Genomic DNA, 22,858 nt, shown 5'->3' with positions numbered 1-22,858 from the left:
TCTTGGCAGGAACTCTGCTGGTCGCTGATGTCATCTGCTCACAAGATCTTGAGAGGACCCCACCCAGTCAGATGTTCTCAAAACATTTACTTCTTTCTACACTTAACATTTTAAAGAAACACAACTGTTGTTTTCAGAGACTGTCAACAGAAGGATGTAATATATCACTTCATTCCTGATAGATGCTCTTTGTTTTCATAAAGCTTTGATGTATTAAACAAATACATAGGACTTTTGGAGTATGTGATCGCTATTCCACTTCCTGGTTAAGTTCCACTTGGCTCGGCCCTCTTAACTTTGCATGTCTTAGTTCTGCTATGTCGGATTTACTATGAATAGATAAACATATTGGATTGAGGAACATTCGTAATTTGTGTTGTTTGCAACTCCAAAGTCACACTGTGACACTTCCCTGGTACTTCATAATTTGACACGTTAAAAAATGTGGGGTCTGTTTTTAAGAGCACAGGACCAGAAAGTGGTCCATGGGAAGGTAGGATGAAGGTCAACTGATATTATGGACTTTAACTTCGGAAATGTGGTCTCTGGGTGCTCTTTAACTTCTCATTGTGAATATGGGAGGGGTTTAAATAGGTAACTGGGAACCATGGCAACTAGATGTTTGTTTTCAGTAACTAGGCACTTGTGTTAGGGAGGCATGGCAATCAGATGCGGATGCATATTTACAGTAATGAGGTGCAGGTGTTGGAATGTCCTCCTCCCCCATGTATACCACACTTTTACACCCAAGGCAGAGACAATAAAAGCTTAGAAAGACAGAAGTCTGAGATTTACTTTTACGGTTTGCTTCTGTAAAACCTCCAAGATATAGTTGAAATAAATATCAGAAAATTGACAAACTGCAAAAAAAAAAAAAAAAAAAATTGCAGTTCATCAGAAAAAATAAAAACTGAATTTTTGAAATTCATTGCTTGGAAACAAGTGACTCAACTTGCCTGTTATAAGTATTTTCATCATGTGCTTCTTCGTTTACTTGCAAGAAATTATGTTTTATATGCACTGTCCTAATTTAAATTTTGGTGCGAGATATGAGTTTTCTGTAAGGAATGATTACTTTATTTAACGTGCTCTGTCCCAACGATATTTTCCCATAAAACTGAACTGGCATAACCATGATAACGCGATTTTCCCTAAGAACCTAAATATCGTTGTATAACACAACTGACTGTATATACAGTATGTAGTATGTTTTGAAACTACTGTTTATCACATAGATGGACCAGCTCAAAACAGAGCTGTTTGCCCTATTTTATTTACACTCTCAAACCCAAGGTGAAACTCGGTAGTAAAGCTCGAAGCAGCCCAGACCAGACGCGCGTTTTATTATTAATTGACGGATAAATCAAGTAGCGCTTGAAAAAATTTCGCGTCATGTAAATTGCACTACTAGTTATTCATCGCGGTATTTACAAATCGGTGAGTGAAACGCGTGTTACAGTGAGACCGAGTATTCTGGGGGCAGCACTTCTACCACCACCACCACCACCACCAACAACAACAACAACAGTAATACAAAAAACAGACTACAGTAATAAAGTCGAAAGACTTCAATAACCTTCATGCAACAGGAGGAGACGACCCCGCCCATCGTGACGTCACAAACCATAGTGCCACGCCCATAGGGGCAGAGTGAAAGGGCTCATTGTGTGCGGCTGCGAATTCTCAATGTGCTGCGTGTGGATGCGCTGCGTTCCGCGTCGTCACTAGAAGGGATTAGGAAGGGACAGCGCGCGAGTCCGTCAGACGTGCACGATGCGAGCCAGCGCGAGCGCAGCCACCGTGGACTGCCGGACCAACTGTACCACGTACGGATAAAGAAAGCACATTTTTTTAAAATTTTTTCTTCTTTTTTTCTTTTTTTTTTTTTTTTTTTTTAAAAAATCTGCATCTTACCGGGGTCGCTCCTTCGCCAGACATCCATGAATCATGAATGAGAAGGACGAGGAAGCCCCTGGTTGTTCGTAGGATGCCCGCGGGCGACACGAGGGCGAGCTGCGGCTTCGGATTCGTGCCCTTGTTTCGCTGGGTTGGGACCGCGCGTCCCGCGGAGGAGTGAGCACGAGCGCGAGCGCGCGGCGCGGAGCCTGCCTGCCTGGGGGTGTGGGCGCGCGGACAATAACGGCTGGCTGCATGTCGCTCTCTCTGGCCATCCATTGTGTCTAGTCTAACTGTCTGAGATTCACTGGATCCCGGCGGTGGTGGTGGTGGTGGTGGTGGTGGTTGTTGTTGTTCTGATCGAATCGGCGCTGGAATAAACTAAGAGTGTGAGAGATCATCATCATCCTCATCATCATGGGCAACGCGGGCAGCGTGGATTCCCAGCACACGGACTTCAGGGCTCACAACCTGCCCCTGAAGCTGCCCATGCCGGAGCCCAGCGAGCTGGAGGAGCGCTTCGCCCTCGTCTTGGTACGTGCGCCCGGTCGGGACTCGCTCGGGAGCCCGACCCACCCCACCCAACTCCATCCCATCGCCATCCCATTCCTGTCCTGACCTGTGCTGTGGTTGTTTTTGTCACCACGACTCGTTCATTGATCCTTCCTCATCACTTCCCGAACGTGGCTTCTTCCACCGTGCCTTAATTTGTGCGGGGAAGCTGGCGAGCCCGAGCCAGGTGGCCCTCTGGTTATTAAGGAGACCCCAGGCTGGCTTAGTTGGGTTTTTGTACTTCCTTCCTTCCTTCTGCACGCGCATCTCCATTGCCAGTCAGTCCATGTACTACCGTGATGATGGTTTCCAGTGAAACTGTCACCGGCGGGTGGCCTGTGCGCAGCGGTGTGGGGGCATCCGTGTCCGAGTTGACGCCGTGGATCCCGCGTGCACCCAGGGCTTTAGCCCAGGGTTGTAGGTGAAATTTCACCAGGAGAAATAATGACCCCCCCCACCACCGCTGCTGCCAAATCCCATCCCACCCGGTGCGGTGCACCCCACCCCACCCCCTATCCCGGATCTTTGTTCTGCTCTGCCCAAGTGTAGTGTGGCTTTTGACCAGTGGACACAATAAAGGCCTGGGTGACCAGCAGCTGAACACAAAGAGAAAGACGCAAAAAAAAGTTAAAGCTCTATTTCAGCATCGAGGATGGGCGCCGCGAGACGTGCACGTATGCTTTATTTTATTTCTAATTAAACTTTATGGAGCGGCTTTCTTGTCACGGTGCCGTAAAGAGATGCGAGTCGGTTCTTGGTAAACCGAGGTATCGCTCATCTTATTCGCGCGATGGCCTCTCGTTGCATCCTCCTGGTATTTACGCAGGTTTATGTCGAAAAATCGTAATGGAGGGGGTGTGGAGCAGTTTTGACTTGGAAACCCTTTCCTCTCAAGTATGGGAGAAGGTGCTTCGGTTGTTCATTGTTTGCCTTTGGGTCCATGCGTGAGGATGTTTACACACACCTGCCACTGCAGACCGGTGTGGGACCACACCACCTGTGTTTACTTTGAGAACCCATTTGGCAAAGCTCTCTGGCAAAATGTTTGTTTGTTTGTTTGTTTGTTTGTTTGTTTGTTTGTTTGTTTGTTTGTTTGTTTGTTTGTTTGTTTGTTTGTTTGTTTGTTTGTTTGTTTGTTTGTTAATCCTCCCACGTTTAAATTTACGTTGCGGTATTTTGGATTGAAACGGATTAAAAGAAGTACTTGGATATTTTGACGCCGGCGTTATCGGCAATGGCTGCACTGCGAGGAGGCGGTGCATTTCGCGATTATTGCGAAGAGGCGATATTTCTGTTCTTGCGTTATGCTGGCTATGGATTTATGCTCCTTTGAATTCGATCAGTATGCGGAGGTCTGCCATGCTGAACTGGGGTAAGGTGCACCCGGTTGGGACGCGCCACTGGAACATCACGTTGGGTGCCTCCTTTGTCTCATTTGGACCGTTGGCTCACGTGCTTGGGAGGTTGTGAAGGTCTGGTTTCATAAGGTCAACCCGATGTGGGCCAGTCCTTCCCGTAGACAGACCTAATGCTCCAACAAGGGCTGGCTGGTTGGGTCCGAGCCGGCGCTACTAGAAGGGCGTGCTGGAGAGTCTTGTGACTCTGGATGGAGCTTTTGAGAGTTTGACAAAAGGATTGGAAAATAGGATTACTGATTTGGCGGTGTGATTATTTATTCATTGCCGTGTGCATGGCGTCACTCGGTCCTTGTTATGGCGGGCTACTGCTGTGCTTGATTGTTTCCCTTCTAGTTCTACGCTTCTTGTTCTCGTTCATTCAGTTTGCCCCAAAAACACTTTTCAGCGACCGTGTATCTTATCGACTTGCGTTTCCCAAGAGACCAGACTAGCGTCTCATGTGCTCAGTTGTCGAGGCCGAGTCTAAGGCTGCAAAATGGATTGCCCGGGCAGGGTTTGAGCGCTAGATGATAAACTGTGTGGCGCGCGGTTCCCCAAACCTTCTCCGAACTCACTGGAGAGTCACTAATGTGTGTTGCAGTGTTCTTGTTGGGTCTTAGTTGCCATGTGTCATAAACCATTGAGTAGTGAGGAGTCAGGAAGCCCGTGAGGAGCATGTCGTCACACAGCTCTGAGGGACCTCAGAACTTTCCTTCCAGTCCTGTGTCTCTCTTCTAATTGAATTGCTTCTGACGAACAGAATTCCTCCCCCTCCAACACCAGGCTTTCTGGAACGTTGACTCTTTCAATAGCTCTGTTTATCAGAGTGGATTTTTTTGATTGAGTGAAACAGGTTGCGCCCAAAATTTCCTAGGTTCAAATAGCAGAATGAGAAGTACAGTTGTGCCCTTTGCTGGAGGGGAATATCAACCACATGGGTGAGGTTGTAAGCTAAGTGGCTTATGAAAAGGCCTTTAAATGTTTCTACGGAAAAATAGTCCTTAACGATAAATTACAGCTAATGATGTCTCCATCACTTGTTGCATTTCTGCTTTTCAATCATTATGTCCCTCAGACCTCTGGATATTGATATTTCTTTGCTCAGTTGATGGTATGATCCCCATCAACCTATAGCTTTTTACCTGTTTGTCCAGCTGGGTATTTTATTGGAGTAATTTAGATAATTATCTTGTTCAACTGTGCCTACAGGGCATGAGTGAGTGTACTGAGCCTTTACACTACCAGCTGTCCCAGCATGGTCTGCCCTGTTTGAGTTGTATACAGTTGTACGACAAGGCATTGCTGTAGACTCAATGTAAGGTGTTCTACTTGGAAGGGGGCCGTACCCGGAGTAGACTGGGTGAGATCAGTGTAAATGGGTTTCCTCCACAATCTCCATGTGAGGCCGATGCAGCAGAATGTGCCGTGCAGAGAACTTTGCCCGGAAAGTAGCTGGCAAGTTTGGAGGGTCTCATCGGCTGCCAGTGCAACGTCTTAATACTTGGCGGAAAGTCGAGTGCGTTAATCTCGGCACTTAGCGTTAATTTATGGCCGAAAGCCGCAGTGCGTGCCAGTAATGCCCGGAGACTGGATCCCCATTAGCTGCCTCGGCAGCCATGTGACTGCGTGACTTACGACTTCACCTGTTACGGCATCACGGCCAAGGCCAATTACCCACCATTGTTTATGCCAACAAAGAAGAATTGAGTCTTCAGATCCGGGCTTGCGTGACCTGTGATTTATTTGGGGAGCATAAAGCCGAATTCTGTGACTGCGGGACGGGCTTTGATGGGGGTGATGGGGGGTGTGATGGAGCTCCAGCTGCCAGAAGCCTTCCTGTCCTGCACTATATTGTAGGGTGTTTTCCTTTTACTATGAGATAAGGCTAATATGCACAAAAAAACACGTGGTGTTTAATTTTTTTCTATTCGGCAAAGGAACCTGTCTTCAAAAGGTGAGGTGGAGCATATCGGGTCATAATGGCAAGTGATTGATCAGATTTTTTTTTTTTGCTTTTAAATTAAGGGCAACAAGTAGCCTAATTGGAAGTGGTGCATTGATCAGCACTGGTACCTCTCAACTCCTGCGCTCTGGATTCTGACATGGGTGTGAATCCAGCTCATTCTATGTAGAGTTTGCATTTCCTCCCACAGTCCAAAGATATATGTTTCAGGTGAATTGAAACTAAATTGTCCTTTGTGCGTGAGAGAGATCGCCTTGGAAAGAACTGGCGTCCCTTTCAGGGGGTTGGTTCGCTGTAGTACCCTGTGCTCCCAGGATCGGCAGGACGATGGTGTAAGAGAAATACGTTCCAGGAATAGTTTGTAATACTTTGTGTATAGAGAGATTGAGTTTTAAGTACTGACCTTATGACCACTCTTCCATGTAAATTGTTTTTGCGAAGCTGTGCCCTCAATACACCGAAAATACACCGAAATGACTAGAGATACCGTGTGTGACTGTGGGACAGTAAGGTTATGGGCTTACCAATGTTGTGTTGTCTGAGCTGCAAAGGAAGTGAGCCCCCCCTCCCCGAACGCAACAGATGCACTGAAACAATTAGCGCAGTGCTCTTGTGTGGATTGCGATTATGAATCTTATCCTGCTTCACCCTTGTATGGACAGGTTTTCCGTAAACAGCTAGTGGCTTTTATAGTGGAAAAGAAGCTTAAATGAGGTTAATTTGCTTGATTCGATCAAGCGATTAGTTACCTCGGGATAATGAAAACCGGTGTAGAACCTACACCGGCCCGTCGGGTTAACATTTTAAGGAACCTTGGTCTACGTAAATGGTTTATATGGACTTCTCTGCTCCGAGTTTATAAATCAGAGCCAGGCTAGCGTTGGCATTTAAACTGACATTTGAATATCAGTGTTATAAACTATTACTTGGTGCTCCCCCCCCCCCAAACAAGACTTCATTAATTTTGCTTTAATGGGCAACCTTGCGCTTTTTATATCGCGTGATGGCACCAGTCAGTGACAGAATGAGATATCATTGGCAAGAAAGAAATGCTAATGCCTGAAAAGGGCAATAATTTTATTTGCTACCGAGTGGTTTCATGACAGAAATGTTTGTGGCTGGATGGGTCTCTGCAGGTAATCTGGTTAATACTCCGGAGCTTACAGCTTGTTAGATTTTGAGAGCTTTTAGCTGGAACCTGGAATGTTTATAATGTTCTTACTGGATGGGGAGAAGTCTGTCCGTCCGTCCATCCATCCATAGGGAGAGCAGAGAGGCCCAGACGTCCCTGTCCCATGCAACTTCCTCCAGCTCACCCCAGGGATCCCAAGCCAACTGGGAGATGTAATCTCTCCAGCGGGTCCTGGGCCAACCTCGGGGTCTCGTCCCAGTGGGGAGAAGTCGAAACAGAAATTTGTACGCAAGGCTTTGGAGTGTGATATGAGTAATTTGCTTATGGGTGGTGTTGGGACCTCCCACACTGCGTGTGTGGTGCCATTCGGTGCTACTGCACAGTGTGTACACTAGGCCATTACGCTTTAAAGTACACTACATATTGATCTAAGGTCGTATCGCAATCATAAAGCAAAGTTCATGTCTACGTATTAATTTTTATGCATTACAAAATATGTAGTAGTCTTTAAAGTGGTGGGGCACAAGATAAAATTTATCCTTTTTTTGTTTTCTTTGAGTTTTGTCAATGGTTCAGATTGTGTTATCTCTACATGTTTTTGGTTTTTTTTTTTTTTTTTCTCCCTCCTTTCTCCTTTTCTTTCCACTCCCGACTAAAGTGGCGTACACATTTTTTTTTTTTTCCCCCTCATTTTAGACTTCAGTGTGGTTAAGGTGACATGTTTTCTTAAGTCAGACTGTTGCGGGAACCATAGGTGGCTCATTGAATGTGCAGGAATGTGCTCTCCGGGGTGAGGAATTAGTCCGGGGCTCTCATTCCATCCGAAACGTGAAAGCGTAAGAACTTGAATTTAAAACCTCGGAAAGAACGGTAAGCTAGTGTTTGCGTTTAATAACCTCCTTCACAGAGGAACATGTCTCCAAGCCACGATCCAGTTGCCATAGTGCCTGCGTCATAACTACTGATGGGTGGGATGGAATACTAGTTAGTAGTGCTGGGCTCAGGTTGGATTTCTCAGCTATGTCTCTAGGGCTGTAGTTCCATTGCTTCTGTTGTTAACATTTATTCATTAGTTGTGAAAAAAGTTTGCTCTGAAAATGCCTTTTGATATTAGCCATACTGTGTGTTATATCAATACTGTACCTAAGTTGCATAGTTTACCCCTTTGTCCAACTGGATAGTTTTTAGTGGGGCAATTCAGGGTAAATACCTTGGCAGAAGGGTACTGTCGCAACACCAAGTATTCAAACCCTTGTCCTCGAAGGGCTAGGTGATGGTTCTAAGTGCTGTGCCACCTGCTCCCCCCTAGATGTGTACTGTTTGCAGAGAAGTGATTTACGCTTTAATGTAGAGTAACATGACCGTTATTTTGGTGTAGACGGTAGTTTCTTCAGCGTTCCTCAGTAAAACGCTCCGTACAGTCAATGGTGGTGGTGACTCATCACGTTATGTGCAACGAGTCATTTTTTTCAGCGTGAATGACCCCCCACAGAAAAGCAATGTGAATTCATTCATCGGCCAGATGACCCAAGGGTTTGTCACTGAAACGTTCTGTTCCTCATCTCCAGCACAATGATTTCCCTTCTTTGCGGCAGCGCTCGCCACCCAGACCGACCAGCAGAGATGACGTTTATTAGGCAATTAAGGAATGCCTTATGGGAGCAGAAGGCTTAGTTTCTTGTATCTGGAGCCTGCGATTGTCTGCCCAGATTACCTATAAGCAGCTCCCCCCCTCCGAACAGCCGTTATTTTGGGGGCGAAGTTTGGGTGGAGGGATTTTTAAAAGTCTCATTGATACACTTTTATTTGTACCATGTAATTTTCTAGACTTTTATGAAGTCTGTTATGCCTTAGTGCCCAGACATAAACATTGATTATAGCTGCATGACTACTTGGTAAGCAGTTTTGCAGGTGAACAGGAAACCATAATAACAGTGGAGGTGACACTTTTGTTTGTTTATGCCAGTTGGCTACTGTAATAAAATAGGTTTTTTGGGAAAGTTAGAAATTTATTTAGCCTGCAAGCTCTGATTTTTTTTTTTTTGGGGTTTCAAGCAGTCTCTGCAGAAGTGGTGTGTTAGAGGACTTATGAATTTTAAGGGCCGTTGCCCTCAAGCTGAGGAGGAACAGCAAGTCTTGAAGTGAGTTTCATCTCTTTGTTCCGTTATAATTCCGTGTTTCGTTTGACCGCCGCATTTCTTGTGTTTTTTCTGTTCCTCCTAATGAACATGTTCATTGTGCTAATAACAAATGTTAATTGTCACGAAGGAGCAGTCTGCTACTGTCACTTTGTATAATCGTGCAAAATTTGAAATTGCGAACACTTTTTTCGTAATACAGTGTGATGACCATCATTCCATTTAATGTAAAAGGATGTTTACCTTTGCTTTTAAATAAAATGCAACAGTAGAGAAGCACCGCGTTGCGTGTTTAAAGGCCAAACAAATGAAATCTGTGTGCTCTTTTCTGGAAGGGACCTTTGGTTACGCAAGACGCGCAGCAGAGCTCTTGTCCTGGAGGAAGTTTATTGTTGTTGGGAATATTCTCGTTTCCCAGATCTGTAACTTGGCGAGGAGCAGGCAACTTCCTCCGCGAGGCTCGAAACCGACAGGGGATCGCGCTCCTTTGGGCAGCGAGCGGACGGTCCTCGGGGACCAGGCCCTGCTGCGCTCTGGCCTCGGCAGCTGGGATTCTGGGACGGCCGCCAGCCCCTACGCAAGGGGCGGCGTGCCCACGTGTCCCTCAGGTGTGTTCCAGGCCGTAGGCGACGCGCACGGCTGTCCCGCGGTTCAGCCTCCGCTCCGCACACGTGCGCTGTGCCTTCAGTCATCGCAGCACCTCCTAGGACTCCTCAAGATTCTTATAGTTTCTCACAGAAAACGTTAAGTTAATTAGCTGAAAATTATTAATTCAGTGCAGTTGGAATCTCTAAGTGTAGGAAGTGATTTTTCTACCGCAGCCCCTCATAAGTTAACTATTTATAAAAAAACACGCACACGCTATACAGCCTCTTGTCCCCGAGCTGGGTCGCAGCAAACCGGAGCCTAACCCGGCAACACAGGGCGAAAGGCCGGAGGGGGAGGGGACACACCCAGGACGGGACGCCAGTCCATCGCGAGCCACCCCAAGCGGGACTTGAACCCCAGACCCACCTGTAGGAAAAATGAAAAACAAAATGAGTATTTAGTGATAGCACATTTTTTTAAAAAAAAAAAAAAAAAAAGAAAATCTGCAGTTTAGGCATGGTCCCTTCAGAGAGACAGTCAGCACTGGCTGAGCACGACCGCCCTTATTCATGCTGACTGCTCGGTGCAGAGGGACAATGGCTTTTCTCTCTAACCCAGACCGTCTGCACTGAATCCAGCTCAACCCATCTGCGGAACAGCACCTGGTACTGGCCCCGGGGACAACAGGCCGTCTGAGCCCCTCGGTCCAAGATGCCTGGCCTGGCACACGGAGGCAGCTCCGACTTTGATTGAAGGGCCACCGTCGGCCTCGTGTTCCAGCTTTTGGGCGCTTCCTGGCCAATTAGCTGCGGCAGCGAGGGACACGAGCGCTTCCTGGGAATAGAGACGCTGGCCGCTGTGCAGGGAGAGCGGGGTAACGTTCCCGTATTTACCCCCCCCCCCCCCAGACGTCCGCGGGCCTCTCGCTGGCTCGCTGTCAGCACGCCGTATGGGAAACAGCCATTTGGCAGCGGAAGAGAAATGCCGCTGGAACCGTGGGCCTCTTAATCAGTACTGTGGTGCTGCATTTGATCAGGAGATGCACATCTTCTGAAGTGGTTTTGGATCCTCCTGTTGTCACCTGCATTTCTTTATGAAGTGTAATAGGATAATGAGGCTTATTTTAGGGCTGTCCATTCGGTGAGGTTTTTTTTTTGTTTTTTTTCCTGCTGACTTAACAGTTATCGTGTCTTCAGAGCCTCTGGTCCCTCAGGCCATTTTAACACTACATTGGTCCTCGCTGGCTTGCTGAGATGTTGGAGTGTTTCACACGCTGTATTGTTGGCCTCTGCATACTGCATCTTGGGACAGATTTCAGCTGTGTTCAAGATGCTGCAGCGTAGAGGTTTACAGTGAATCATGTAATATATAAATTCTGCCTCCGACACATGTAGGTTCTGTTGAAGGACAGCACACCCCCGTTGTTTCATTACATTTATTCATGTAGCGCAGACCTTTGCTCAAGGCAACTGACAGCTGGATAGGTATACTGTACTACGTTACTTGGTTATTTACCCAGGTCTGAAATTTTTACTGTGTACTCAGGGTAACTACCTTGATGAATTTGAGGGTGCTACATCCGGAGGTGGGGTTGAATCTAAAGTTCTTTGATGGGGACCTTGTCTAAGCACTGCACTCCCTCCTGCCCATGAAATCTTTGTCCATTTTTTTCTAAGTACATACACTGCCTACTGTGGGAGCTCACGGTATCAGGTTTTAAACTCTCTGTTTACTTTGCAAACTTGGAGCAGATGGGAGGTGAATGGGAGAGCTACCTGTAGCGCAGTGGCCACTCGGCGCTCTATGCTGCACCACAGCTGTTCTCTTTAAACTCTTTATTGCAAGAAGGCACCAGCTAATGTTAAGTGTAAGCAATCTTTTTATTTTCACATTGTCTAAAAAGCTAGCTGAGCAGGTATTCCAAGGTAACCTTTTTGCTGATGGTTAAACAATTTGGGTGTTGTCAGAAATACCGTGCTGCTTCATAAGGCTCAGCTTTCAGTGTCTCTAGCTTTGCCAGGTGTGCATAAATACTGAAAGTGTGTGTGTAATTTTTCTTCTGGTGTTATAATGGCAAAATACATATTTTTGTACAGTATGTATGCAATTTTCAGTTGGAAATGTAGCCGCCACTACCCCCAAAACCTACTTGGGAGCATATTTGTAATAATGCTGAAAACGGTGTGGCGTTCCAATTTCACATAAAATACACACTCGGAGGTATAATTTTGTATTTCACATATATTTCATGCAGGGTTTAAAAATGAGTGGACGGCTCTTCAAACCTTTACACTGCATTGACTGCTTATGTCCTTTAACAACCCCCCACCCCCCCATTGTTAAAATTTTTTTTTTTTTTTTTTAGTGTAAACATTTGGCAAACGTTGCAGAAGCTGAAGTAAGGGTTTGTTTACCGCAGTAGTCCTGGCGATCGACAGGGCACGAGAGCTTAGTGGGTTTGTTGTGGGCCTTCGACATGGAATCAATTGCACTTAATTAAAGAGATAATGGATAGATGGGGCTCGAAATAAAGAAAGGGGGGGAAGCAAGGGACTCAAATCCCACTGGAAAGCCGCAGCGGTGTCGTCATGCCTTTGAAAGTATGCGGTCGGCTCTTTAACCCAGTACGTAGAGAAGAAGCTCGGCGGATATCCTAACGACAGCCCGTACCACGTTCATCGCTGGTACTTGTGTATTCCATTGTTCATACCCGTATTTTATTTTTCATCTTTTCAGCATGGCTTAAGATCCCTTGTGCTTCTGATGTATTTTGCCCCATTGCAGTTGGATCTGAAGGCTGCGTGCAAGAGAAAAGCTTCTCCCTGGTGTGTATGGCAGTCAAAAATTGGCCTGGACAGTTTCAAAAGATGAAATGTGGCCCCGTGTTGGGGAACAGGAGTTGTTTTGATCCGCACAGCAGGTGGGCTCCCTCTTTGATATGGCGGGCGCATGCCCAGTGCTCCCTCAGCCCGCTCCGTTCTTCTACCCTGGGGGGAGTGGGGGGTTTATAGCATTACCCGACAGCTCTTATTTCATGTAAAGCATCCTTTTGTTCCGTTTATGGAGTTCGATGGTGGCAGGAGGGCATCCCCCGGTTAACTTCATTCGCTTCACGTGACTTTCAGTCCTTCCGTCGCGATTGCCGTTGATCCAGCTGGACCGTTCAGAGTGCGATCCCTGTTAATTCTTATTCTCTTGTTGTTGTCTAGCCAGTGTTTCTTGAGACCGTGGATATATCTAATGTCCCGTGGGTCTGCCCCCCCCCCCTCCACAAATAAGCTTCTTGGTGTGGCTGCGTCGCCTCATTGCGATGTCGCGAGTGCATTGGGACTGTGGAGGGTTTTTGGAGCCGTTTTGACTGCACCGGACTTCATCTGTGCAGCTGCCTGAAATGAAATCAGTGCTTGAGCTCTCAGACCTTGTTCTGGACGTGTTTCTCTATAACCCCACGTTAGGCCAGGTGGAGAGAGAGAACTCTGCAGTTGTGTTTTGAGGACATCTGTGCACTTGGCAGTGTTGTAGGAAGAAGCAGATGATGATGTGAAGGACATGGATTGTAAACTGAAGGTTTCCAGTTCAGGTCCTTGGGAGGGACTTGTTTTTCGGGGCAATTTCTGCTATCCATCTGTTCAAACGTCTAAAAAGCTACTACAGACAACAGCATAATCTGAGCAGCATCAGGTCTCCTTTGACCATTATGTTATTGCAAAACTTGATTTCACTAGATAGAAAAATCCTTCCCAATTGCCATCATTGCACATGTCAGGAGCAGTTGGCTGCACTGTGTAAAGTTACACAAGTCTGCGGTAAGTCATCGCACTGCTCTGTCCCTTGGCAACATGGCAAATACAGACATCTGAGAGATATGCAGGTTTTCCCAGACATCTTTTTCCAGATATAAAATCTGTTCTCTACTGGGCTATTCCTGAGTAAGACTGACTTGTATTTATATTTAGCTGGTGCTAAAAGCAACCTTTAATGTCAAGCTACCTGTGATTTTTTTAATTTTATTTAAGAAAGCAGAGTACCTTGCTCAAGGGTGCTTCAGCAGGAGATGAGATTCAAACCTCTAGGTCCCAAGGTAGTTGCTCTAAGCCCTACACTACGTGCTGTTTTACTAGCTTTCATTCAGGGCCAATTCTGTGTTTGAATGAAGAGTTTTCACTTTCTCCTTCCCCCACACAGTTCATCACGGAAGAAATGCAAATTTCTGAAATGCAGTTAGTAACAGAACTCCAGCTTTTTGAAGAAATGGATAGTTGACGGAAGTTCAGGTTTGGCCCCTGCTGAGTTGTCAGTTTTGTGTGTTGTTGTGTGTGTGATCGGACCAGTCGGCACCTGCAGCTGTCTGGACTTCGCCTCGGTTCCCTACGGTTCTTGGGTTGGCCATTGGACTTCTCGTATCTCCCTGATCAGTGACATGTGACTGTGGGGTTAATGTGACCGGGCTTTGGCAAGGCTAATGGTGGTGGACCTGTGGGGGGGGGGTTCAGGTCCTCCAGGTCCTCCTGCTGTATCTCCTGGTCACCCTTTAGTGGGGATGAATGATTTTGGTTTCATTATTTATTTGTGTGATGTATGATCCTTTTCACTTTTAACCTAGTGGGCTCAAAAAGGCATTGATCTGGTTCTGCCTTTTGGTTGTTGGAACCATAGCTACAGTGCAGGAATTTATTCTGAAAAAGACTGTTTTCCTCTCTGCTTTATTTCACTAAAACCTGAAGAGCTGGGTGAGGTAGCTAATAAGCTGTTGTGCAGAACTGGCAAGAAAATGAATACACTAGTTATGGCTCAAAATCAAACCAGTTGTATCGGCACCTAGTCGCTTTTATGGCTGCTATTCCTGGAACGGGAATTAAGGAACACAAAACGGTATAGCTGACTTTTTGAAATGATATGTATTCTGTACTGCCATCTGACATATGGTGACAGTGGATTCATTCCTGGAAATGCACACTCGCTGCCTTAATAAGGAATCAGACTGGATAGGTCACGTGTGACTTATTTCTGTTTAACCCAGTTGAAACCCTAGCTGTTGTCTGTGCTTTTATCAGAAAATAAAATTTCCCCTAGTTTTCCGCTTGACTCAGCGGTGTGTCCATACAGAAACCTCGTTACCTAATGTAGTCTGAAAGGATCAGGAGGTGGCTACTGTAATTTACCTCAGTTTTCCGTGGTGTTTGCTAAGCTACATGTAACCAAATCTTTATTCGCTCCCTGAGAAGCTACGATAGTCAAGATGAACAGGTTCAATCCTTTATATTACGTTTTGTAGAGCCTGGTTTCACCTGTAACTCATTTTCTATGAAATGAGTGGCATATTGTGTTTCATAGGCTGTTCTTAGCAGCCCAAGCAATAAACCCTCTTCTTTTTTGCAATGGTTGCGTTGAACCCACACAGATGTCATTGTGGGGTGTTTACCCTTGTTCTCAAGGCTGGGTCTCGGTTGGCAAGGTGACCACCCACAATTCAGTCAGTCTGAGAAACGCTCCCCATGTGCTCCATGCAACTAAGTATGTGGGTGAAAGCTGTAATGGTTCCCACATGGTGTTACGCAAGGCCCCAAAGCAGAGGGGCCCGGCTAAGGTCTGGGTACCCAGAAGCAAAGTGATGACAAATGCGGCGTGCAGGTGGATGCGCAGAGTACCGCCGGTAATGATCAAACTACCGGTACTCTTGAGGTTTGCTGCTGTGCTTTCCTTCGCATGAACGCGGTAGGATGTTGAAAGGCATTTGCAGCATTGCATATTGCCCATTTGCTCCAGATTTCTCCTCACCCTCTCTTGCCTCATCTTCTGCCAGCGAGTTTCGAGAAGGACCCTGGAGTTGATGTTCTCGTCTCCTTAAACCTGATGTCGTTAGACGACCTCCCGGAGGAGGAAACGGTTACAGACGGTGCTCTGCCATATGCACATAGATGAAAGCCCAGCATGTTTCCGGCTGGAATTATGGTGGCTTTTCTCCATTTTTCTGTATTACCACTAGATTAATGAACCTTAAAAGTGGGGGATTAATGAGTTCTTGCACAGTTCCGCAGGTTTATCGGTTTTGGAGATCTTTGCAAGTTTTGGAAACTAAATGCCTTGAATGCTTTTTGTAAGATCTTGATTTTGCCATTTGCTGTAATTAGAAGGCCAAGTCTCCAGGTCTGTCCCGAATAGGGTAACATGGCACACCTTTCAGTAGCCCGCAGACTCGCAGGAAAGATGACACTTTCAAGTCGGTTGCTGCCAAGAGAACGCTGGTGACTGTGGCAGTTATTGTGTTTCAGAGCAATAACTGCGGTAATTAGAGGCGATTTATTGCCAGTTCCTTGCAACGGGATTCTTACAGCTTTAATGGCCACGTGTTGTGTGTCAGAAGTTCACTGCTCTTGGGTAGAATGAGAACCTTTGAACAATGTGGAGTTAATCAGTGCCAGTGACTGCCATTAAAGCTAATTGCATGAGCTTTTGCATTGCTGCTCTGATTGAGATTTGCCGCAGTTGAGTGCAAGCAAGTTGGGAGAAGACTGCAGTGCTGCTGCGCTTTGAATGGCTTTTTCAAGAAACCAGGAATGGTGCTGAGAAGGTGTTAAAAGCTGTGTTGAAACACAAGGACATAACAAAGTCTTTATTTCTGAAGGTCCTTCCACTGCGGAATAATGTCTAGTGTGTGGCAATGTGTGTTTCACAAATGATGAAACATCGGATTAGTGTCTAAAAAGATAATTAGTTTGGTTCTGGTCACTGTTCATCGTGGAGTTTTTGCAGTTTCATTCCGTAATCCATTGTAATTCTGTGTTTTGAGGTTATTACAGCGTAGAGACCTGTATTATCTTTTCGCGCAAATCCGATACGCCGTTATATATGAAGGAGGCAATTGTATCTTGTACGATTATGAATATTATGTCACTTTAATAAAAAAGCTTTTTTTAAACATCTTCACCGTGGAGTCTCTTGTGTCAAGATTTCTTCAGTCTCTCTATAGATGGTGATTATGGACTGAGTGATTTTTGATACACATGTACATTTATTCATTTAGCAGACGCTTTTCTCCAAAGCGACGTACATCTCAGCCAAAATACTAGTTTGTACACCGTCAAGCCAATTTGACACATTGGTAAGCTGCTCTGAAATAGTGTTGAAATGATCTCGTTGCGTCAGATTAATACATGTGTAGTTTTCAAGATCCGGTGCATCGCTGAAGGGACGTTGTGTTTGACTAATGGTAGTCTTATCGCACTTTATGCGCTTATTTTAAACTGTAAAAGGGTGCAGTTCGGGTTCCTTTCAGGTGTTTTGGGTTTTGCTTTGAAGAGCGTGTGTCTCATTTCTCAAAGGGCATGGACGTTTTCTCAGTACCGTGAAATTGATCCCGTTTCGCTAATTGGGTTTCTTCGTGAAACACTATCAGTGCCCCCAACCACTAGCGAAGCGCACCAAAGCATGCATGGACACACTTGTGCGGGAAGATTGCGCACAAAAACACGTCAGGATGTGCAGGAGGCCTGGCCCGTTGGGCCCACGGGAGCCCTCTGGATTACACGGTTAATCTGCCGACAGACGGGGGACACCTGCGCCCCAACAGAAATTAAAGGATTAGGGCGGCACGCTGTGCTAATCGGGGAAGAGCCCCGAGGGTCTGGCAGCATGTGAGCGGGTGGGGTCCGGGTGGCGGAGCAGGCCGAGGGGATTCTGGGTAATCTGCAGGGATAGCCCAGCGTGAGGGTTTGCTTTGCGTGACCAACTGGCTCTCCATGTGACACCGTGCAGTAACTTTACGGGATTACTGGTCTCGTAGGTAATTGAGCCGTGGCTCTCGAGCCCGATACGAGCAGCCTGAGCGGCAGAGCCCTCGACTCGTCTCATTGTTCCCGTCGCCGAACCGCCGCAGCCTTTTTCTTTCAGAAGTGGGCTCGTTGACCGCTTGAGCGCGGCTGTACGGCATCCTCCGGGAAGGACGTGCATTTTGCGGAACGGCCTTCGAACAGGTGCCGCGTGGGGCTTCGCGTCTCCAACGTCGAGCGCGGCGGCGAACCTCCCGAGACCCGCAGCTCTTTCTGGAATGCGTCATCGTTTCCCGTCGAGTTTAAAGAAATTCTTCAGGTTGTGAACGTGGGTGTGGAGAGAGCAAGAAATAGGGACCCCTTTGAATTGCGTTCCGATGAGAGGCATTAATGCGCAGCAGTGTCGTTATCGGTTGCTGAATTGGGGGGGTTGTGGGGTCTGTCTCTCGCTCGCGCTCCTTGGGCACTAATGAAACCGTTATCTTTCTGTCGTTAGTAACATTCCTGAGAAAGCCCGACCTGGGCCAGCTGCTCAGGAAACGGTGAGGTAAAGCAGTAATGTGAGAATGCAAAGGAGCCTTGCAGTAGGAGAGGCCTTTTTCTGGAACCAACTGCGTTCCCCGAAATGGCCGACCGTAAAGCCCCCCCCCCCCGCCTTGCCCCCGACAGCTGCTCCTATCTGCGTTCTATTGATTTTCACCATATCACTTTATAGAGTTTATTTTTTCTCTAAAATTTATAGAGGTTTCTGAGCCCCATTGCATGTTGAATTGATAAACCAGCGTGTTGCTTTGGCCGCTGAGTGACGGGCATGTTCTTTTCCCACTAACCCTGGACTCTCCTGGGTCCCATCGGTCGAGGCTTTGAGAGGGTTGGAGAGGATGTGGGGGCAGCAGTGACATGGAACAGATATTTAAAATAAATCCTACATTAACATAGTCCCCCCCCCCCTCCCCCTGTTTTGGTTCTATGAACTTCAAGAGAGCCCACCATTTCTGCAGGGAAATTAACTTCCGAACAATCTGGAATATATTTATTGAATCCCTTTTCTGTTCACAAGGCCATGTTTTTATTGCGATTGGTTGCCATGTCAATAATGAGATCAAGTTAAGCAGCACACGTCCCCCAGAACACCTGCGAAAAGGGCTTTATGACCATTCGTGATGTTCGTTATGCAATGGGTTAGGGCTATCTCAGCCTGTAGGGCTTCGCATGAGCTCACGGAAATCGTCGCGCCGAAAACTCGCGGGCTCCGTTAGCGGCTGGCTGCCCGTGGGGCACCTTGAGGAAGCCCTGGGAAACCACGAGGCGACCTCGCCCGTGCGACAGATCATCATCCGTGCCGCGCCTTGCATCGCAGCCACACCCCCGCACTCGGATGCGACCGGTGTCCCGTTTCACCCGCTCGGAGTGGTTTGGGTGCGTCTCGGTCATCCTTATTCTTGAGCGCGTTTAGTTCGGCAGTGGCAGGAAAACCAATTGCTACGCGTATACGTCGCTTTCGTTTGCTCCTACATCCATGTACCAGTGTGCTTTTAGCTTTCTAGAGACGCTGGAGTATTTCTGCACCCCGCACCATCGGTAACTTTTAGCTGCTTTAGCTTGGCTCAGAGGAATTGTTGTATCCTCCTCTCTACGTACTCAGGATTTGCTTAGCAAGTTCACTTGGGACAAGATCCAAAAACTTAAGTTCTCCAGTCTTTTCGGTGCCTCTCTGTGTGATGTATCGGAGTGACGAGGAAGAGATGTAAGAAGAAAAAGAGGTACCAAAACAGCGAATTGTACTTTGCGAGGTGCATGTCCTCAGTCGTGTGCCACATTTTACAGAAGTGTCCTCTCTACTGTGGAAAGTCCTGAAAGTGACAGTCTACACAGTTCGGCTGACTTTCAGCTTAGCTTAAAAAAAAAAAAAGAGAGAGAGAAAAAAAAAATGCGGTCTAAGAAGGCTTATGTGAATGCCGGAACTGCTCCAGGAAAATACCCCAAAATTGTTAGTTGCTTGAATGTGCCAACTAAGCAGCTAGATAATGATTATAAATTTTGTTCGTGGACATTTTCTTTGTGAAATGACCTTGGCATACCCAGTGATGGCCCCACCAAGCATTCAAAACACGAATTACCCATATTAAAGTTGTGTGTTTAACAGAGCATTATCTCACTATTGAGTATGAGGCCTAGAAGAAAATCATACTGCTCACAGTTTAATTTAATTTTGTTTTTTTTTTTTTATTTTTTTAAAGTTAGCATGGAATGTAACTGATACTGGAAAGACTTAAACACAGACACATGTGCACACACGCATAAACCAAAGGTAATTCCCTCATAACTTGTGTATTTTTGAGTCTCCTGAAGACTTCAGCTTGACACTCCACTGGAGAGTAGAATTATTGGACGTCAGTTTTCGTCTAGTTTTTCAGGATCCGGCGTTTTGTGATTTAAAGAACTGTTGTGAAAGGACTTCACCACTTGCCTTGCTTGCAGTGTGCATTTGCAAAAGCACCGTACGCAATGTAGCCTGCTTGTTTATCCAGGAGGAGTCATGTATCGCTCTTGGAGAACACCTGCTCATGCTGCACTGTTCTTGTTCCTGTGTGAGACAAAATAGCCTAATAATGAGCAGGCATGACCCATGTTTATCTGTTTTGGTGTAATGCATTACTGATGTGTATGTGCAGCATTTTGGAACAATTAAAACAAATGGATAGTACAGATTTTGTATTCTGATCGCTAGACATTATCGTTTTTAGCTAGTTCCACCTTAGTCTTTTGTGATCTTGTACCAGTTTATACAGTAGTGTATTCTAACAGTATCAATTCAGGGTAAGTACCTTGATAAAGGGTACTACAGTAGGAGCAGGGGTTTGAACTGGCAGCCTTCAGATTACAAGGTGACAGCCTTAAACACTACACTGCCAACTGTGTATCGGTGTTAAAATGCCAAGCGATTTATTTATTTTCAGTGTAGGGCTTACAGCTCCTGCCTTTGGACCCAAAGGTTGCAGGTTCAAATCCCACCTCTAGCTGTAGTACCCTTGAGCAAGATACTCTCGCTCTAAGTTGATCCAGTAAAATTACCCAGCTGTATAAATGGCTGAATAAGTGTAGGTACCCTAACCATTGTAAGTTGTTTTGGAGAGAAAAGTTTGCTGAGAGGATAAATGTAAATGTAGTGCTTAACTGTTTATCTTAAGTTCAGCTGGAGTGATGAATTTTTGATGGCTTCTAGCTGTGATAAGTTGTGAAAGACATTGCAAAAGCCTTGTTTACCTTGTTACAGTGAAAATGTGCCCCAGTAAAATAAGAGAAGTTTGAAACGGACAGAATAGTAAAATTGATAAAATATTCAAATTACTTTCCCATTAAACATTACTCTCCCTTTTTGTAAATACAAAATAAACCTGGAAGACCTGCATCATATATAGGTACCTTGCTCTCCCACTTGACAAAAAAAAATTACTTGGAAGAAAAAAAAAATTGGGAGGGGGAATGTTTTCCTCATAAACATGACTCTATATGAGTGGAAATGGGGGCGAGTAGCTGCATTATAGTTATTGATTTTTTTTTTAAAAGTCAAAATGTTGGAAGAGTATTGCATATCATTTTCACTTTGATGGCTATTTTTATTGCGAATAATTTCATTAGATAGAAACATTGCTTAACTTTGACATCATATGGTTCACTGGTAAGTGTCACTACCACCACCAGCAGTTTCTAATTTTTAAATATTAATACCAGCTCTGATTTTGTGTGTTTTTTTTTTTTTTTTTTTTTTTTTTTTTCTTCTTCAAATTTTTTTATTGCACTGATCACGTGTGGAGAATGTCAGGAGCTTATTCGCAACTCTATCACGTACCCTCTCTACAGCTCCACATTTCCCTTACATTTATGTTTATTCATTTAGCTGACGCTTCTTCTCCAAAGCGACTTAGAATGTTAAGGTCACAATTCCTTAAGGTCCTTTTAATGGAGAAATACTTTTCTTTATAGGGCGTGATGAGCTCATCTAACAGTTTCTGCATTAGTGTTATGAAACATATTTCAGTTCATCGTGAACGTGTGTCCGTTAACGTAGCAGAGATGTAAAAATGGTGCAATCCTCCCGTAAAGGTTGAGGGGGAGGGAGGGGGTGTCGCCAACGACGTTCACTAGTGTTTCTCATCCCAAGTGCGCGGCCGTGTTTTAAACACCCTATTTCACAAGCCGCGGCAGTAGCGCAGCGCGTTAAAGTTAGCGCGGGGAAAATTGTGATCTCATGTCCAACAGCGACTGTGTGCTGATGTTTTTGATTAAATGGGAAAAGGGGTGATATCACTGTGCAAGTGTCAGTTTGTTTTCAAGTAGGGTGCGGCTTTTATGTGCGCTGGAAGACGGAGGATGAAAATACTGCTGCATCGTGGCACCAGCGTGGAGTTTACATAGGGGTGTGAAGCCGAAACAGCTTTTGGAGCAGTTGCATAAAGCAGATGTTTTTAAAGTTTGGCGGGGGGGGGTGGGCTCTTTGCTAACTAGGTGACGGCGTGAGGTGTTATCCTTACATGTACAGTCCAGATGTCGCAGTTCCTTAGATGTGAACGTGAGCTCGTCGGCACAAAAAATTGCTGTTTTGCCGCCGAGCGTTTATTCTATTTTGGCATTGCTTTTGTAATTTTGCGTTACGTTTCCTTATGGTCTTATCACCTGCGTTGTCAAGTATCAACCAGCAAGTACACCAGGTTTTAGTGACACATGAAAATATGTTTCCACCCCCCTCCAGCTACTGTGAAATTTTCAGAAACTCAATTTTGTAGTATCCTGGTGAACTAAGCATGTCTTTGCTTCTTTGCTGCTGTTCTTAGAGAAGCATGTATAACATTTAAAATCCTTTTCTATAATGAACATCATCATATCCCCAGTAATATGGAGGCTATTTTGTATTCTCTCAAGCAGCATAGATGTAATGATATACATAGTCGAGCAGACAGGTGTTTACATCCATATCCTCTGCGTGTGACTGAAACGGAGTGCTTTGTAGGGATGGCAAGTTAATAGGTGATGATTAATAAAATAACGAAGCTATAAATTCGCCATGAGTGGTAATGGACTGGGAGCAGAGAAAGTTGAATGTTCGCAAAGATTATGGGCGTTCTTGACCAAATGAAAATTGCATTACTTCATTGTGTAGTATCTGTGTGAACAAAAATACCCAATGACCAAAGCGTACAAATTCGGTGTGCCGCTTTTCCTTCTGGACCCAATTAGATGCTCAAGGAGGTTGCTGTGGGTCTGTGGAAAGGTCCAATTTTATTTTGGCATTTGATGCATGGCGTCTCCTACGAAATTATTCATTTGATACAAAGAGGAATCGCGTCTCCTGGAAAGCAGTGCGATCTCTATGCGCGTTGCACCCGGGTGCGTATTTGTGTTCGGTCGGCGGATGATACGCA

General features: G+C 45.7%; 1 protein-coding gene across 7 annotated transcripts in view; it reads left to right on the top strand.

Annotated features, from left to right (window-relative positions):
* The first annotated feature begins 1,678 nt into the window (after positions 1–1,678).
* The window catches only part of fmnl2a (formin-like 2a), a 53,908-nt gene continuing 32,728 nt past the window's right edge, over positions 1,679–22,858 (top strand). For all 7 annotated transcript variants that reach the window (XM_029256603.1, XM_029256599.1, XM_029256604.1 and 4 more), the window contains exon 1: positions 1,679–2,430. In XM_029256603.1, coding sequence (XP_029112436.1) covers positions 2,314–2,430 — 117 coding nt within the window. In that variant the 5' untranslated portion in view covers positions 1,679–2,313. The remainder of the gene's footprint in view (positions 2,431–22,858) is intronic.

Source organism: Scleropages formosus, chromosome 12 (assembly GCF_900964775.1).
Source record: "Scleropages formosus chromosome 12, fSclFor1.1, whole genome shotgun sequence".
Classification (NCBI taxonomy): Eukaryota; Metazoa; Chordata; class Actinopteri; order Osteoglossiformes; family Osteoglossidae; genus Scleropages; species Scleropages formosus.
The sequence above is the reverse complement of the archived record's forward strand: the minus strand, read 5'-3'. Positions and strand labels throughout refer to the sequence as shown.